This window comes from Aythya marila (genome assembly GCF_965140915.1).
Source record: "Aythya marila genome assembly, chromosome: 5".
Classification (NCBI taxonomy): domain Eukaryota; kingdom Metazoa; phylum Chordata; class Aves; order Anseriformes; family Anatidae; genus Aythya; species Aythya marila.
This window is the reverse complement of record NC_139046.1, coordinates 20920991-20934940: the sequence shown is the minus strand read 5'-3', so window position 1 is coordinate 20934940 and position 13950 is coordinate 20920991. Positions and strand designations below refer to the sequence as shown.

General features: G+C 52.3%; 1 protein-coding gene across 1 annotated transcript; it reads right to left on the bottom strand.

The window, feature by feature from the left end:
* Positions 1-10760: 10760 nt before the first annotated feature.
* Positions 10761-12382, bottom strand: CDKN1C (cyclin dependent kinase inhibitor 1C). Its single transcript, XM_082762259.1, has 3 exons — positions 11793-12382; positions 11552-11678; positions 10761-11451 (listed from the first exon to the last, which is right to left on the bottom strand). Exons 1-2 carry the CDS (start codon positions 12259-12261, stop codon positions 11557-11559), a joined length of 591 nt encoding a protein of 196 aa, XP_082618385.1. The 5' UTR covers positions 12262-12382; the 3' UTR covers positions 10761-11451; positions 11552-11556.
* Positions 12383-13950: the final 1568 nt, after the last annotated feature.

Below are 13950 nucleotides of genomic sequence, written 5' to 3'. Positions count from 1 at the left end.
GCTTGTACATCAAGCGTGGGGGCAGAGGGAGGAGCTGAGCTGTTGCCTTAGTTAGGTGGCCTCCTTGGCCGGGGTGGCTGCTGTGTTGTTCAATAACTCTTACCATGTATTTTCCAATTGCTATATACTTTTTTCCCCATTCCTTCAGAGCACTTTTCCACAAACGCAGATCTTTATTTTTAGGAATCCCCTTGTGTGCCCAGGCTGTAGCACCTAGCATTTCCCCTCCCTCTGAAAGATAAACCTCAACCCCACCAGCTAACAAAGCCCCTTGGCGGGACACCACAAAAGCAGTCATGGGTGGGAAATGCAAGGTGAGGATGTGAAGGCGGCTGGTGTGCCAGATACCCAACCGGGATGCAGCCAGGTGCAAAGTGCTCTTACCGTATGGAAAGCCACGTCTGCTCTGCTCCTGCTTCATTCCTGTTCCACTTCTGCTCTGCTCCTGCTCCACTCAATGCATAGGCAGGAGCTGTGGGAGCTTGGCCCAGGCCTCGCAGGAGGGGATGGATGACGGCTGCTGCTGCTCGTGGCTTTGAGAGCAGCATAGAAAGGACCTAAGAAAGAAGGCGGAGGGGGGAGAAAAAAAAAAAGCAGGAAAGAGCTTATGCTTGGATGTCTAGGGCCATCTGCCACCACAAAAAAAGTACAATACTGGATTCTTGAAATGTAAAAATAGATCTCAAAAGAGACATGTTTTAATGAACTGAGCACAAAGAAACATGGTCGGAATAAACTGCAAACAGAAGCAAGGTTCAAGGATCTGTTTGTTAAATGAACACCCAAAGCCAGAATATGTTTTTAGTGCTGGAGAATGCTGGCTGGCTGGTTTCGGCTGCAGCCTGCGCTCTCGTTGGGATGCATGTGGGAGAAGGAGCCGGTGAATGGTGGCCCTTGTTTGTCCTCTCTTGAGGAATCTAATTATGTATCAATTGATTTCAAAGCCCACAACAGTAACTCTCTAGCAAACACTCACTCCCAGACATTGTTCTCGTTTTCGCCCGGTCATAATTTATTCACCTCCGGTCTCAGGGAGGTGGCAGCCCCCTCCCGACCCCCCCGTGCCCACCGCCCCCTCTCCTTGCGGCTCACCCTGCAAACCCCCCCCGGGGGGGGGGGGCAAAACACCACACGGCGAAGCGGGGGGGGGGGGGTGCTGCCAGCGGTCACCTGGCGCTGCAGGACGCCCCCTCCCCAAACCCCTGCCGCTCCCCCAGCTGCCGGGGGCACCGTGCGTGTGCCCCGCGTCCCCCCCGGCCCCTCATGGAGGGAAGGGCCCCGCGGGACCAGGCGGGGGGCTCCCCGCTCCGTCCCACTGCCGTCCCCTCACCGCCGGCCACGAGCCTCCCGTCAGCGCCCTCCCGTCAGGCAGCGCCCGCCGGCGGGAGCGGCCGCGAGCCCCAGGGGAGGGTTGGGGGGGGGGGGGCGCGCGCCTCTTCCCGCGCGCGGGCGCGACCCCCGCGCCACTGCCCGCGCGCGGGACCGTGCACACCTGCGCGGAGGTGCGCGGGCAGAAACGCGCGCCGTATTTATTGTTTTTTTTTTGCAGGAGCAAGCGCGCACACACGCATGTATGCATGCACGCGCGCATATATGCATGCCCAAACATGAACGCGCACATGCACGCGCAAACGCATGCATACGCACACACGTGCACGCGTGCCCGTGCGCAAACACGCATGCACAAACATATACACGCGTAAATGCACGCACAAACACACATGCACACACAAACATACACAAAGACACGTGCACGCACAGTCATGCATGCGCAAATGCATGCACGAGCCCGCACGCACATACAAATGCACGCGCACATACACACACATGCACGCAGCCGTGCACAGGCTCCCCCCCACCCCCAGCAGCAGTCCCCTCCGGCTCTGCACAGCCCCGGCGCTGCCCCCCCTCCCCCCCGGTACCTGCCGGCGGCCGGGGGCTGCAGCTGAGCCCACGCAGCGGGCGGGTTACAATGGGGCTGGCCCCGGGGGGAGCCTCATAAAAGGAACACGTTTCAGCTACAAGCTTCCCCCAGCTGGCCCCCGACTTCACTCCTCGTTCCCTCTATGGAGAAGGGATGGGGGGGGGAATTGGCTTTTTTTTTTTTTTTTTTTTTTTTTTTTTCCTTCTCTTTTTCGGGCCCAACCCGTTGCTTTCACTCCGAAATCCTCCAGCTTCCCCAGTTTAAAGGGAAGAGTCCCGGGGGGCGGGGGGGCAGAAATGACAAAAGCTCAATCCCTGACAGTTTCCCATTGCATTTTGGCCCATTGCATCCTTGATTATCCCTTTCCCCAGGGGAGAAAACCGATTAATTTTTGCAATACACCTTCAAACGACCCTATCCCTCATCCCCCGGATTTCACTAAGCAGCATCTGGAAGCGAATCCATCCCCAAATGTGTGCCCCCCCCCTCGCCCCCCCCCCCGGCACAGCAGCGCTGGGGGCCGTGCCCCCCCAGCCGCTATTAAGCGCCTATTACAGCGGGGGGACACGGGCAAGGTGCGGATTTAAATGCAGTCCCCCCCCCCCCCCGCCAAACGCAGACAATTTTGATGAGTGGGTTTTTGTCCGGATGGTTTGTAATGGTGCCTGTTTTGGGGTGTCCCGGGGGGTCCGGGAAGCTTTAATTCGCTCACAAAGGCTCATTTGCAGGTCAATGCCATGGCACACTCGCCTCTCCCCTTTGCCTAAATCTCCTTTTGTTCCTCATCGCCTGCTCCTCATGCCAGATGGCCGCGGAAAATGCTAATTTTCTCTCCCTCTCTCCCTTTTTTTTTTTTTTTTTTTTTTTTTTTTTTGCATTTAATTGCGGCCCTTTGCAGATGGGGGCCGCGGAGTGTGTGCTTCATTCAAATGAGGTTTGCTTTTTGGTTTCCAGGCACGTTTCTAAAAGTCCGATCCGAGTCAGGCAGGGATTAGTTTGACAGGGAAGTGATCAGATTAAAATCCCTGCCTGAGCTCGGCCTCCCCGCTCCCTCCCTTCGCAGCCCTGCTCCGTCCTGCCAGCCAAAAATGGGAAAAAATAGAAAAAAAAATGGGGGAAAAAAGGGCAAAGCCTTCTCCTCCTTGAGTGATTTGGAGTGAAATCAGCCCAAATGCAGGCAGGAAAATCCATCTTATTGGGAAGATGGGAAAATGAGCTTTCCTTACCATCAGTAGGTTGGTAAAGATGGATTGGGGCTGAAAATCATAGGATTGGTCACGTTGGATAAGCCCTTGAAGATCATCGAGTCCAAGAGTCCACCTGGCCTGAGTGCCACCACTAAGCTGTGTCCCTTATCATCCCCTCTTTTGGGATTTTCCTCCCCAAAACCCAGTGTTGGTGTGGGTGGGATGCGGGTGCCACCGGTGGCCTGGTGACTGAGAGGGCACCGGGCAGTGTGGGATGGGGACCGGGACTGGGCACAGCTCCCCCCCTCAAGCCTGCAGGGGAAGAGGGAGGTGTATGTTAAGTCATATTAGGGTTAGAAAAGTCTTAAAAGCTGCTTGACAGTGCAGAGAGACAAACTTATCACACAGATTATCATTTTGTGCTCATTTACAGGCCTATGCTTTATTTTTTCCTTATGGTTAGTTTGTTAGAGCAAGATGCTAACTGTTCCCTTGCTGACTTCGGAGCAAATTAGCCAACTGCTTTGCCTTAATTACCCGTGGTTATCTGGCTTAATTAAAGCCAGCCCACAAATGCTGACCCAGGTGTGCTGTGTGCTGGCAAACTGTAGGCACCTGGAGCTGCTCTGGAACACGGGGCTGCTCTCAGGTATTATAAATATATAGATATGTGTGTATGCACACAATCAGGGTTTTTAAGCTTTTGAGGTTTGGATAATATATGTGGTGTTTTGTTTTTGTTTTTGTTTTTTTTTTGGTGCTTAAGAAAAATGCTCATTAAACCAAGAATTACTCATTGTGATTCACTTGTTCCTTAAGAGAGAAACTTCAGGCATCAGTTCTGGGACTGTGGGGTAAGGAGCTCTGTGATGCCTTTTTTTTTTTTTTTTTTTTGTACCAGGTATAGAGTCTGAGTAATTGTGTGTGTGTGTACACGTGTGTGCAGATCTCTTTTTGCCTCTGTCACTGCTGGGGAATCGCAGCTCTGGACTGACCTGAGCTGGTATAAGCGAACAACTGCATTGCACGGGGTGTTGGTGCTTGACAACTCATAGTGAGTAGGTGGAAACAGGCATTCCCCTTGGGATGACTAGCAAAAAATAAAAGTACATTTACTGTGGACAAAGACTTAGCCCTAGTATCCCTTAGATCTTTAGTAATTATTTCTCTTTCCCGTTTTTTTTTTTTTTCCATTACTTTTAAATTCAAGTCGGGGAGGGGCAAATCCCATATATTCTGGCTTTCTGTTTAAGTTAGATTTGTTTCTCTAAGAATTCAAGAACATTTATTTGCTTAAAGGCTTGCCAGTAAAAAGGCCCCAGGTCTAATCCCCTTTCTGCTACACACCACTGAAACTTAGGAAACTCTTTGCCTATTGACTTCTTCACGTGGAAACTGATCCGCTGAAAGCAAAAAGAAACCATTTCTTGGAGGGGGGGGAGAAAAACCTCTGAAAGTCTGTTTTGAAGAAGTCGTCGTCCTTGGCCTGTGTAGTAGCAGCAGAAGCAAAGGCTTTTTGATCCTCAGATTTGTAAACTTGTAGACATAATAATGCCATTTCTCTAGTGTTAGCAGGTGTCCTGTCTGGAAGTTGCTGCCTCAGCCTCCAGCAGAGCTGGGAATTAGAAAATTGTCTGTCTTTCCTGAACCGTGAAGTGCTGCTCTTAAATAAAGGCCAGGTCAGATGTTAAAGGGACATTCTTGTCTTCTGAAGCCGAAATAATCTACAGTCACGTCGAGAAATGAAGGCATCCTCCTCCCAAAATGGTCAACCTCTTTATCTCCCATTATATTCCGCAGGGTCAAGAAAAACTCTGTCCATGCGGATGTTTTGCAGTATTTCTCCTCAGGCTGTACTCATCCTGCCTCTGTACAGCTGAATTACAGGGGAATACAGTACCTGGGGAAGGCTTTTTTTTTTTTTTTTCTTCCCTGTTGTCCTTCCTGTGTCTCTGACAGAACAGTTCAGTGAATACAGATCAAGCTTCAATATAAATTCTGTTTTCTCTCTGCTCATTAATAGATCTCAGATGAAGCCTTTTTTTTTATTATATTTGGTAAGATTAACAGTCTAAAGAGAATTTTGTAGCAAGTCCTTAAAAATCTTACAGGCAGGCATAAAACACACACCCCTCAGCATGTCCTCTTTTAATTTGCAGCTAATTCCCTCTGATAAGGGAATTATCAGAGGGAATTATTGCACTTTTTTATGGGTGTTTGGTAAAAGTGGTTTTATGGAAGTTATCCCCAAATATCTCTCCAATTCGCCCCAAAAAGATGGTTGCTGCTGCCTGAAAGTGCGTTAGGCCAGACAGTAAGCACAAACTGCAGCTTTTATTTTATTTACACTGTAAAAAGGCTGCTTCTTGGAGAAGTGCCCCAGCTTGGGAGCGATGCTGATGGGGAGAAGGGCTTCTTGCTTGCTGCTGGGGTTCCCCCTACTATGCACTGGAAGGGGGGTGTGAAATTTGGCAGAGGGGTGGGCTTTGTGTCAGGAACATGCCTCTTGCCACCCCTGTGCAAATTAAATAACAGTGTTTCCCCCCCCAGTGCTGTCAAACCCTGCAATACTCAGTAACCTGCTGCACTCCTTGGGCTTGGGCACCCAGCTGGGGTTAAGATCTGGCTCTGCCACTGATTTTTATGGGTGATTCAGGGAAAAATCACTTCATGGCTTTGTTTCAGATCCCAGACTGTGGAAGAAAACCAGCACTCACTGCTCTCCCTGATGCTTATGGGAGCTTTAAGGTGAGCATTGCTGGGTGCATCCCTAGCTTTTGGTACACAGAGCTTAACCTAGCACTGCCAAAGTCTTCACTGATAACATGCCTCCAGCACTGTGCCTCCTGGATTCATTTTAACTGGTTGAAAGCATTTTAAACTGGCCAGACTGGTGGCACCGCTAAGGTCTGACATCAGGTGTAAAATGCAAAACACAAAATTCTGGCTGAAAGCTACAAAAGGTTTGGTCTTAGCACAAAATATGGGCATCCCTCTTTGGAATAATATGTATCCTGGCTTGTTTGGTTAGTGAAACAAAAATGGGTTTAGCCTAAGGATGGGGGGAGGGGGGGAGGGGCAGGCGAGAGACCCCCAGAAGTTCACAGAAGATTTTGGTGTTACCTTTGTGAGAGAGCAAAACCTGCAAGCTGTCACCCAAAGCTTTGAGGACCCACAGGTGGTGGATGGGATGCTGCACAGCCTAAGTAGAGCTGAAGCTGTCCTAACTAGAGCCACCTTTGAAAACTTCTTGAATGAAAGTCCAAGGGAAAACAGACTTTGCTAAACCAATTACCCTCGAATGTATGAAAACAACTTAATTCATGCTCATTGTTTTCCAGAGTGAACTGCTGTAGGACTTGTTTCCTTGTGTGTCTCGAGCTGTCTAATGTGACCCAAGCAGGGGCTTCCCTGTGTTGTTTTTTTTTTTTTTTTTTTTTTTTTTTTTTTTAAATGTAAAAATGGGACCAGGTGGTGTTGGTGAATTTGTTGTGGGGGCCATTTGGGGGTTCATTTGTTTGTTTTTGAGGTGAAAGGCTTGCATGTATGTTGTCACAAAGTGGCATGCAGGCAGGGCTGCATGCTCCTGTCCCTCTTGTCCAATAACACTCCAAAATATCTGGGATCAAAGCATCTTCCTTCTCAGAAAAACCTCTTTGCCTCACATCATGGCTGGGCACAGAGAAGAGTTCCCAGGGTTACTGTCGTGGAAAGGGTGGTAGGAGCCAGAGTCTGGTGTCGTGGTGCTGCATATGCGTGATTTTGGGAGATCATCCCAGTCCCCGCCTCAAGAGTCGGTGGGGATGGGGGACAACCTGTGGCAGAGTGAAAAGCCTTGTCAAAGCTCATGTAGTGATTTCTGAGTGTTAAAGACTGGGGGGGGGGGGGGGGGGGGGGGGGGGAGGGGAGAGAGATGTTAAATGTTTTAAGGTTTCTTTTTTAGGTGGCACCTGAGAAATGCTCTGAGGTGCTGCAGAGCAGGGCTGAACTTTAAATGTGGCATTTGCTGCCACATATGACACAAGAGGATGGGTGAGCGATGCTCAGGGCTGCAGGAAGGGAAACCAGGAACGGCAAGGACCAGGGAAGACTTTGGCTCTGCCCCCTTGTGTCTGTGCATGATGATAAAATCTTTTTAATTAAATGATCGCACTGAGTGCACAGGGTGAACGGTGCTCGCTTAATGAGCAGTTGCTCAGTTTGGCTTTTTCTCTCCATTCAATGGACAGTGCTGGGTCTTATTAACTTCGCACTGTTCAAGCCCTGCCCAAAGACATTAATTTCCCTGCTGGATTTATTTTGTGCAGCTCGTTGTAGTATTGGAGTGCTTTTCAAACACGAATGGATTAATATATAAGCTGTGAGTGCTGTTATCTCTATTTAATGATGGGGAACCAACATAAAGAGAGATGGAAGTGAATAATTGAGTTCTGGTCTGAGATGCTCCATAGCCAACCATTTCCAAGCTCTCCTCTTCATGTAGCCAAAAACACATGCGGAACCTAAACCAGCCGTAGCCCTGCTTCTGCTCCACCTGCACCCCCTTACCCCAACCCACATGCTGCACAGTGCTGTCCCTGCGTCCCCACAGCTTGGGTCCCCATGACACCACAGATACAGATGTGAGGCTGCACGACTGCTGGTTTCCAATCTTCCTGGAACAGAGGCTTGGCTGTGCTGACAGGGAATAGGGCTCCAAAACTGTGTTTGTCCTGTGCCTATGAATTAGAGCTATTTTTAATCTTGTAGCCAGGCCTGCTTAAGAGGTTTTATGGCCACTGCAGCTCTTCAAACTGCTTAGCATCTTCCTTTCTCATCTGTTTAGTAAGTGTTAACCAGAATAGCAGATATAATTCTATCCTTTTATCTTACAAAGATTTTGGGATTGTGTTTGGGTCTGGTTTGTTCTGAAAGCATGTACAGAACAGTTCTGAGGGGGTACGGGCTGTTGGCAGGGAGGCATGTATGCATGTGTACCTATATGCATGCACTACTACTTTCTGGTTCTCTGCTTAAATGTGGTCAATTCAATTTCTTCACCCCCTCACGTGTGTCCTTTGCCCGGGTCTACTAAGCAAACACAACCAGTTGTAAGTGAATTAAGCATTTAGTGGATCTATTTTATTTCTATACTCGAATGTAGGAAATTATGCTTTAAAAATTACCATTTTCCCCCATCCTGTTACCTACACCTCATGCTCATTAGAGACAAATATTTGCTCAAGAAGTGGAAAGCAGCTTTTTTGTTTATTCTAAGTGATAATAGAACAAGTTTTGGCCCAGAAAGAAAAGTCGTGGCTAGGCAGGAGAATGATTCCCAGCATCAACCATATGTTGCATTCATCTAACTGAAGTGGCTTAATTACTGGTAGATGTTGCTGTGCTCATAAAGATAGCGCCAAGCTTTCTGCCAAAGTTGTTTGCTGATAATTGCATTTCCTGGGGGTAAAGGGGGTCCAAAAGACTTTCTCCTGATGAGTTTCCCTTTCAGTCTCCTGCTTAGGTAGGCACCACGGGGTTTGCATTGGGAGATGCTTGCCTGAAACAAAGCTCTGGAGGTCTCGCAGCGTTAAAGCTCCTGTCTTGGAAGTGCAGCAGCAGTCTCCCAAATGTGCAGCTTTCATCCCCTGGAGAGGGAACAGTGGTTTGGGGTAGGTTATTCCTCTGAGAACATAGCTGGCTTCAGCCAAGGATGGAAGCAGCTCAGATATAGACCTGTCTTTTTGTAGCTGCAGTGAGCTGCAAGCTCGCTCCTTCTAGACCCTTGATATCTTGCATCCTTTCCAAAAAATACCCCCATCGTGAAATCCAAAGTGGGATTTGGGATTTCTCACTCAAGGGTAAGCGGGCTGGCCGTAACAACGGGCAGCCTCCCTCCGCTTCTGCCTATGCATTCTCATGATAAAGGGCACTTTAAAGCCCCTCTGACAATGAATGAGTCCTAGTTAAATATTTCAAGAACTTCTTTACATGGTTTCCTCTGATGCATGTACTGTTGAGACATCTGTCTTCAGTACTAATAAAGTAGTCTAGATTTAAAATGAACTTCATTGGATTGCTTTGAAACTATAGGCACATATGGTTCATAATTAGCTGGATATCTCTTATAGTTAAATGATTTTTTCCCCCCTCTCTCTCTCTCTCTGTCGCCCATTCGCATCAATAATAGAAGCAAACAAAGTTCCAATTGTTCCCTGTTGCGGGACATTATGTGCCTGAATAAATGGATGTTGGCTGTGTCTACATGGATTTGCCATATGGCTACAAAGGCCGAAAGAATAGGGGCAGTGTGCTTTGTGCCGGGGCGAGGCGGGCTGGGTGGAGCAGGGTGCGGGGCGGCCGCACACCTTCCTGCCCCGCATCCCATGGGGCTGGGCTCAGGCACCAGAGCTCCTCGCCTGGCCCGACAGCCCCCTGCCCATTCTGCTGGGATGCTCCGGGGACACCTCAGCATGGCTCCTGCGGCCGAGGTATTTGGGAGCTCGGAGCGGGGATTTTTTCATTGCAGAAAGTCCTATTATGAGTGGGGGGCTGGGACAATGGAGGTCCCAAAGGCACCTGCTTTCATGAAAGCGAGAGAAAAGCCCATAAATCCTGGAGGATCCAGCTGCCTCACTCCGGGTATTGTTGGCTTTCAGAAGGAAAGGGAAAAGCTATTTTTCTTTTCAAAGAGGGGGGAAAATCGTATTGAGGCAGCGGCCACTGATGCGGGCGCGTAAAATAATCCCGTTCTGATTAAGCGATCATGGAGCTGGAGGTAATCAATGTTACTTTTACAGCCGGGAGCGTTTCGTGGCCGTGACGGGGGGGCAAAGGCAAGCTCTGCGGGGGCCAGGGAGCACTGATGTGGGTTAAACCCTCGCCCTTCTTCTCCTGGCTGCCCCCCTCTCATCCCCCCCAGCTCCGTGAAATGGCATCATCGCGCAGCTCCTAGGGCTTAAAAGGGACAAATCCAGCCAGCCGCTCCCCTCCTTTGCTCTCCGGCACCACCTGCGGCCAGGATCGGGCTCCCTGCGGGTGGTTGCCCCCCCACCCCCCAGCATGGGGCTCAGGGCGCGTGCCCAGGGGTGACCCCCATGAGCTGCACAGGAGTGCGTAGCTGTGCCAGCACCAGGTGCTGTGCTCATGTGTTTTGCCTGGTGGCTGTTCTGCTCCCCACTTACACGTATAGCTGGAATCACAGGATTTTCCTCAAAATTAATGCCGGGCTTAGACCAGAGGAATGGGGAAGCTTTTCCCTACAGTAGCCTGGGGTGGGGACATGCAGGTTGCAAGGGTTGCCCCGTACAGAGCCTGCTGAGGGTCTGTGCCCACCCCTCATTCTTCCCCCCTTAGTGTGGGGCAGTTCCACACCCTGGAGGGGTCTTGGGGCCAGCTTTGGCAAGAGGAAAAGGGAAAAACAAGTGTAGAAAGGCTGAATTTGGGGCTTCTATGGGGTGCATGTTCCCCATCTCACTTTGTTAACTCCAGCAGCGCTCACACGTATGTTCACAAGCCACCAACTCCTTTCCTCCAGCAACCAGGGGCAGCTTTGAGCACAGGGGGGTGTGGATGCAGCCACAATGCATGGAGCAACACGGGCTTGGGCCCCACTGATCACAGCCACCCCCCCGGGACATCTGCACAGCACACACCAAGCAGCATTGCAAGGGTTTCCTGGATTTTTTTATTATTACTATTTGAAGTTGTGGCATTATTTGCAATGACAGTGGTACAAACCAACTCAGGAACCATTAAAACAGTTTTGTCTTCAAGTAAAGTCTAAAAAATGTTTTGATTTCGTAACTACATCTTGTGAATGCAAAAAAAAAAATCCCACTATAAAAATAAATTTACATTTTGTAAATAACAAAAGCAAATATAGTGCCCTTTGGCTTAACCAAAAGAAAAAAAAAATGACTATTGGATGTCAACCAGTTATCAACATTTCTGACATAAATAGAAAATATAAGTTAGTATAACTCTTAAAAAACGTTTTTGTACAAATATACACTTGCTTTTTTCTTTTTTCCTCCACCTTTTCATTTTTTTTTCTTGCACTGAGAGCTCAGAGATTAAACATTTCATATAAATGACTTTTAAAGCTTTACACTTTTGACCAGTGTACTCACATTAGGCATAATACATTTCTATATAGAACGTAATACATTGCACAGTTGTACGGTAACACTGCTCCGTGCGCGGCCGGGCGCTGCGCCTGCGGCTCCGGCTCCGCTCCGGTTTCGCTCCGGCTCCGCTCCGGGGCCCGGGCCGGGCGGGGGGGCCCCAGTTGGCCGTGCCTGGGGGGCGCCTCGCCCCCGGGGCTGCGCGCCTGTCCCGTGGGTGCCGTAGTGCAAAAATCTAGGGGGGGGACGGGGAAAAAAAAAAATTATGATGGGGTAAGAAAATTAGTAGGAAGCCCACTCCCGAGCATCTTCCTCCCCCCACGGGTGCTCCTCACCTGGCTCACCGGAGCCGCTTGCGGGGGGTCTGCTCAGCCGGCACGGCGGAGGGGGGGGACGCGCAGCCGGGGGGGCGCTCGGCCGCTGCCTTGGGCTGCGCCGGCCGTTTCCTCCTGGCGAAGAAATCTGGAGGGGGGGACGTCGAGAGAGGGGGCGTCAGCGAGGCGGAGGGGATACACCGGGGGGGAAAAAAAAAGGTGGGGGAACCCAACTCCCCGCTCCCCCCGTCGGGGCACGCACCTGTGATGCGGGTGGCGGGGCTGCTCCGTCTGGCGGCGCGGCGGCGGGGAGCGGGGGGCGCGGCGCGGTTCTCCCGGCTCAGCCGCCCCCCCGACGCCCCCGGAGCCCCCTTGCCGGCGGCGGGGGGCGACGGTGCCGGGGGAGCCCGGCGCAGGGGGACCCGACGGCGCCCCACCTGCAGGGTCTCCCGGTAGAAAGCGGGCACGGCGCCGCCTTCCACCTCCTCCCACCGCAAGCGGCCGGGCGCGGGGGACAGCGGGGTGTCGGTGTGGAAGTTGTAGTCCCAGCGGCGCTGGTCGGCCTCGCCCATCTCCCGCAGGCGGCTCCGCAGCTCCCGGCCCAGCTCCTCGTGGTCCACCGGCCCGAAGAGGCTCCTGCAGACGGCGCTGCGGTCGTGGCCGGCCAGCAGCGCCCGTCGGGCCGCCAGGCGCTCCAGGGCCGGGGGGCCGGAGAGATGCACGTCAGCCATGGGTGCGTGGAGGGGGGGGTGCGTGGCTGGCTGGCTGCGTGGGGGCCCCCCGCCGCTCCTCCTCGCCGCCCGTCCCGTCGCGTCCCGCAGCCCTGTCTCCCCGCCTCTGAGCCCCTTCCCCCGGCCGCCCCGCTTTTAAACCCCGCTCCCCTCGAGGCCGAGCAAAACACCCATTAGCAGCACGGCGTTGCCCTGCCAGCAGCCCGCCGCGATTGGCGGCGGCCCCCCCGCCGCCCCCCCGGCCCCCGACGGCAGCCCTCCTGCCCGCGCCCTCCATTGGCTGCGCCGGGCAGCGCCGCTCCGCCGCCGGCCGCATTGGCCCGGCCCGGCCCGGCCCCGCCGCATCGGCCCGGGGGGGGCGGCCCCGGCGCTGGCCCGGCCCCGGGGGGGCGGCCGCGGAGCTCCCCCGCCCGCCGCCGCCTTTGTCTGCCGCCGGCCGCGGCTCCGCCGCCGCCTCCCCGGCGATTTTCGGGCTTGTTTTTATCCCCTCCCTCCTGCCTTGCCAGCCCGGAGGGGGGTGTGTGTGTGTATGTCTGTGGCATCATCGTTATGTTTCAGCCTTTTTACTTTTTTAATTATTATTTTTTTTTCTTTTCCCCGAGGGGACGTTTTGCAGCATCCGTAGGGCGCGGGGGGGGGAGGGGGGGGGAGGACAGTGGGACCGCTGCCGGCTCGGGGTTTTTATTACGCTGCTGCAAAACAAAGCGGGATGCTTGCAGATCTCAAAACAAGCTGAGGGCTATTTTTAAAAATAGGACTGCTCGGCTGCATGGAAGTAATAAGTCGCAGCCTCGCTCAATAGAAATACATGAAAACCACAGCATTTTCCTCTCCTAACTTTTAAACCCACATAATACATGTTTGTTCACTGCAGATGAACTAATCTCGCTATTGTGTTGCCACGGATCAGCTGGCTTGCACTTCACATTTTCTGCAGGTCACTGCAGTCATTGCCTTTTGTTGTTTTGGGATGGGGGAGCGCAAAAGGAAGGGGGGAGCAGAGGGAGCATGATTGGACACGGTGCCAAGACTGGGCTTGGAGCACCATCATCGGAGGCTCGGTGCCACGGTGAGCTTCTCTGCAAGCAAGGAGGGAAGATATGTATACAAGATGCCCTTTGCCCCCTCTGCGAGCAAGGAGGGAAGATAAGTACCCAAGATGCCCTTTGCCCCTCTGCACTGTTTTCCCTGTGTCTGTGGCCATTGCCAACCACATCTTAAGCCTCACTCCCAAGGAGTGGCAGGGCCCAGTGGCGCCCCCTGTTTGGGACCCGTAGTGTCCCCAGTTTGGGACCCATGAGGCCAGGGAGGGGCCTTTCAGCACCCAGGCTTTGAAATGTCACGGTGAGCTTGGTCTCCCAACATCATTTCTGATGTCTGTGGGGGCAGGAGGGCTCTCAGGCAGAGCTCTGTAGGTCTGTAGCTTTGCAGTGGTGAGAAGACGACACCACAAACATGTTCAGGGTGCAGGTCCTCTGGGCACGCTTTGGTTTGTGGGTCATGCCCCAGGTCACTCACTTCACAACTCAGTAGCACAGGTGCTTTAGAACAGGTGAAGGCGTTTATCCTTTTTAAGATAGCTGTTTGGGTGTGTCTCAACAGGTACTCTTGGTTTCTTGTGTGAGCCAGACTGATGTGGAAGTATCACAGTGTCCTTCCTGAAGCGGCCCCCAGGAGGTCTTCTGGCCC

Coding starts and splice junctions, on each gene's coding strand:
- CDKN1C (XM_082762259.1), bottom strand. CDS start 12,261: ATGGCTGACGTGCATCTCTCCGGCCCCCCGGCCCTGGAGCGCCTGGCG. Junction 11,679..11,792: donor CCCCGCCACCCGCATCACAG/GTGCGTGCCCCG, acceptor CCCCCCCTCCAG/ATTTCTTCGCCAGGAGGAAA.